This window comes from Glycine soja, chromosome 3, assembly GCF_004193775.1.
Source record: "Glycine soja cultivar W05 chromosome 3, ASM419377v2, whole genome shotgun sequence".
Taxonomy (NCBI): Eukaryota; Viridiplantae; Streptophyta; class Magnoliopsida; order Fabales; family Fabaceae; genus Glycine; species Glycine soja.
Genome location: NC_041004.1, coordinates 38,193,232 through 38,198,171, shown reverse-complemented (window position 1 = coordinate 38,198,171; position 4,940 = coordinate 38,193,232). Strand labels below are relative to the sequence as shown.

Here is a 4,940-nt window from a genome sequence, read left to right as displayed (position 1 = left end):
TCAAGAAATATAATTATATCATTTGCACACATAAGTTTTTCTTATATTTTATTTTCGCAAAAAAATTAACTAACTTATCTCTCTCGTTATTTCCCAGCGGTTTCAGCATCACTTCAATCGTATCGTACACATCTCTTCCTCTTGACAAGTGTCAGATTTTTGTTTTTTTATTAGTTAGCTGGGGGGGAAATATAGGAAAGTTAGTGTTGATTGAATTCCTCAGTTACAGCATTAGAAAATAATAATTGTTTAAGTAACCCTGCGTATTATATATAGTTTGTCACAACTTAGTAATTCTCACATCGAGTCCGAGAAGCATTCCTAGCTAGAAGAAGGAAATCACTTTTCACTTTCGGGCTATTTGCTTTCTTAGGGCATCTCTAACAATATGGCCAAATCCACTTTCTTTGTCTGCCTTAACCTTTCATTACTCTTCTCTCTAGTCACAGCCACTTACTACTCAAGTTTAACCCCAACACTTTTGGGTTTTCGCGAGGAGAAGTTCACCCACCTCCACTTCTTCTTCCATGATGTCGTGTCGGGCCCAAAGCCCAGCATGGTGTTTATCGCCGAGCCCAACGGGAAAGCGAAGGATGCCCTTCCGTTCGGAACCGTTGTGGCGATGGACGACCCTTTAACCGTGGGCCCCGAACAGGACTCAAAACTTGTGGGAAAAGCCCAAGGGATTTACACTTCGATATCACAGGAAGAGATGGGACTAATGATGGTGATGACGATGGCATTCACCAATGGAGATTTCAACGGCAGCACCATCAGCGTGTTGGGGAGGAACATGATCATGAGTGAACCTGTTAGGGAAATGGCTATTGTTGGTGGCACTGGAGCTTTTAGGTTTGCACGTGGCTACGCTCAAGCCAGGTTTTACTCTGTTGATTTCACCAAAGGAGATGCTATCGTGGAATACGATGTATTCGTGAACCATTATTGAGTCCTACGTATTAGTTTTTATTGGTTTATAATAAAAGAACAAAAGATAGAATTATTGTAGAACAAAAAGAATGAGTAATTAACCAGTAGTAGTTTTGGTCCAAGGGTGATAGATGCTTAGAAGTCCACCACACACCTTTGCATAAGACTTGAATTTCTTTGAGTCTTTGTAGTAAGCTCCTAATGTCATTTTCATGACATTATTGTTAGTCCCGCCTCCTGATCGATGTTACCTTCTTATCTTTTTCGTTGTGAAGAGTAATGATATACTGGATCTCCTTAATACAGAGATTTATATTCTTGAAAATTAATGAAATTAAATTCATGTTGTTATATATAATCTAACTTGATTTTGCGATAACGTGTTGTTGGGATGAATGTTCCTAAAATTAACATAATTTAATTTGTGTTATATTTGAATGTTATTATAATAAAATTAAGTTAGCAATAAATTTTTATATAATTTTTTTATCTAATAAAAAATTAATTAAATTTTTTCAAACTTAAAATTACTTTTGATTTTATAATTAATCATTAACATAAAATTAAATAAATAAAAATTTATTTAAAATCACGATTTCAATGCAATTTTAGAGAATTCAACATGAAAAAAAACTCTCGTAATAAATGAAATTAAAAACCTTATAATACATTTTTTTACAAAAATCTATATATATAGTTTGATTTTAGTTTAATTCACTTTGAAAGCTAAGCAATAAAGTGACCACCGGCGAATCATTGTTTAGGATTGACTATTCATAGTCTAACATGCAAATTCATTTTTTTCCTTTCTATTTATTTTACTTTTCTTTTATTTCATTCTCTTTAAAAAATTTAAAATTAACATGTCTAGTTACTCCAAAAATAATTCCATTGAATCTGATTCTTGAAATTTTTTAATTTTTTTTCTTTAAATGTTTTATTTAACTCTATTAATATCTTATGTTAATATGCTAAATCACGTGTTGTAGATAATGTAACTGAGACTCAAATTGTTACTTTCAATGTATTTATTAATGTTGTTCCTAGAATTAGATTCTATGAATAAAGGTAATATATGAATTTAATTGTATATACTTATTCGAGAATAGAGTTGGTATTTTTTATTATTATAGAAATTGAATTGGATATGAAGAAATTTATAACATTCAGCAGCATAACCGGCTAACGCTAAATTCTTTGGTATAAAGCTCTAGTTTATTTTTTATTTATTTTCGTTAGGCACATTATAGGGGTGGAAATGAGCCAAACTAACTTTATTAGGCTTGAGCTCGGCTTGAGTTGAATAAGTAAGGCTTGAACTTGACTTATTACCTGTCATAGACTTTTTTTTAAGGCTCGGTTCGGCTTATATAAAAATCTGATTTGGCTCACGAGCCTATTTAAAAGCTTGTTCAAAGACGTTTTTGATTAATTAATTATTTTAAAACCTAATAAAATACTAACTAAAAAAAGAAACTTATAAAATTTCATATAAGTAATGTACAAATTCAAAAATAATTAATAAACAAAATCATATTTAATTCAAATCGTTAAAGCACAAAGTATATCAAAAGAAAATAAAAAGAGCATAATATTAAAAAATGTATGGATTAGAGATGATTTACACTAATATAGCCAAACAAAAATTATTATTAGTTAAACTAACAATTTTTAATCCAATTTTTGAATATATAATTATATTAAATATTTTTTTAAAAAATATATCTACAATAATTTCATCTTAGTCTACTTAAGCCATGTCTTATATACTATTGATCGAGGTCGTACTCGAATCAAATAAATATTAAAAATACAGTATCTAGGAAGTGATCCTAGGTCGTCTCCCAACGAGCAATGATCAATCAAACGTTCATAACAGATAGTAATAAAACAGTAACGAATTGGTGGGTTGTTTGTTTTTGTAAATTAAACAACAAGTAAATTTGAATTAGAAAATAATAGAATTAAAACATGTTTCCCCTTGATTCACAAGCAAGTCTCTTATCCTAGGTTACAAGAATTTATCCTTAATCAGTTCAACCACTTAATCCAACCCTAAATTAAATTACTAAGAAAAAATTAACATAAGGTTATCATTATGTGATTAAACAACACATACACCAATTAATCATGAACGAAACTGATCATTAAGCATGAACATAAATTAAGAACAGAAACAGTTAATCAAGCATTAAGCATGCATGTATTAATTGCAACAAATACAAAGTAATTGGTGAAGAGGAAAAACTGATCAGTATTCAATAGTAATAACAAAATCTCAAAGAGAGTTGTGTTTGATCCTCAAGAGGAAACAATGCTGGAGACTTAGTCTTCCATTAATCAGTAGAAACGAAATTGTAGATTGAAGTCGAAACGAATTACAGAAAACGAATTTTATTCTACGTGAACAGTGTGCATGAACAGTAATAAAAACTGGAATTTTAAAATCCTAGAATTATTCTCCTCTCCAAAAAAAAACTCCCTAAACTAAAATTTTGGTGCTGTTATATAGGTCATCAGCCCCAAAGCTCACAAATCTATTTTAAGTCCAAGCCCATAAACGAAATAAAATAAATCTGGAGAAGATAAGATAAGATTTGATGAAATAAATTCTAGATGGAATAAAATCTAGATAAAATAAAATCTAGATAGAATAAAATCTGGATAAGATAAAATTTGATAAAATAAAGTTATTATTATTATTATTATTATTATTATTATTATTATTATTGTTAGTTAAACAAGTCGGCTTGTCAAGCTTAACAAGCTTTTTTTTTATAGTTTAAGCTTGGTCTTTTTATCTAAAAAGACTTTTTAAAAAGTTTGAGCTTGACCTTTATAGTAAACAAGTCAAACCGAGTCGAGTCTTACATAGGCAGAGCCAAAGGCCCTCGACAAGCATCCTGACTCATTTCCACCCCTAGACACAATGGATGCTAATTAATGTTTGAATAACTATTGTAAACTTGTTTTTCATAAATTCTTAACTTAGTTTAGTTTTTACTGTAAAAAAAACTTTGATAGTATTTCAACTGATTTTTTTTTATAATATTTTGATTCTATTTTTGAACAAATCATCACTAAAGAAGCTAAGTTAAAGTCATAAGGCAATTAAGCTTGGCCTGGCTAACTACAATTAATATATAATAAATATGTATTGAGAATAAATTTCATTTTTAATGTAAAAATTGTAAATCTAAATTATAAAATTACATGTAAATAATTAAGATTATAAATTAATTGATAATCATATAAACTGAAAACCTAAAATTAATTAATGTTTAATCAATTATAAATTACCATTTGAATTACTTTAAAATAATTATTTTAAAAATTAATAAAATTGTCATGTATAATGAATTATGATTAGATGACTATTTAAAATTTTTAAGTATAATTTTTTCTCTTAAAATATTAGATATATTTAATGCTAAATTTTAATAATAAAAATTCATATTCATTAATTTTATAAATAAAAATAATAAAGCATTTTCACTTTTATATATAAAACAATTAATTTCGTTGTTCCAAATTCCAATATAATGCGAAGAATAGAAGGTGATTATTTAATTCATTCTTGCAATCCAATTTGACCCGCCGCATAGCTCACAAGAGCCGATGGCTGCGACTAGTCGATTGAACAAGCATACGTCACAAAATCAACGGAAGATTCCACAGCGACATAAGGACTAAGGAGGCTGAAAAAAATAACAACAGCAGCCAAAAGTCATTGGTTAAGTATAAGGCAATATTATAATTTCAAGAGCAAAATTATAAATTTTGTCTCTCAATTTATCTCTTTAGTTTTGAATTTGGTCTCTTATTAATTTAATTTATAAATTTAATCCTTTTATTTTATAAAATCGTATAATATTAATTTTTCTGCAAGGAGAAGTTTGGCAAAGATTGAGAGTTCCTAAATCAGAAAGGATTAGCTATAATCTAGAAACATATTGATCTTAACCTATTTAAGTATGACACTAGCTACACACATCAATGCATATAAATTA

At 28.5% G+C, this 4,940-nt stretch overlaps 1 protein-coding gene across 1 annotated transcript; it reads left to right on the top strand.

The window, feature by feature from the left end:
• The first annotated feature begins 277 nt into the window (after positions 1 to 277).
• On the top strand, positions 278 to 1,255 carry LOC114406806 (dirigent protein 1-like). The gene has a single exon (XM_028369636.1). It carries the CDS (start codon positions 389 to 391, stop codon positions 947 to 949), a length of 561 nt encoding a protein of 186 aa, XP_028225437.1. The 5' UTR covers positions 278 to 388; the 3' UTR covers positions 950 to 1,255.
• Positions 1,256 to 4,940: the final 3,685 nt, after the last annotated feature.

Excerpts from the sequence above, each read along its gene's own strand:
- LOC114406806 (XM_028369636.1), top strand. The coding sequence starts at position 389 with ATGGCCAAATCCACTTTCTTTGTCTGCCTTAACCTTTCATTACTCTTC.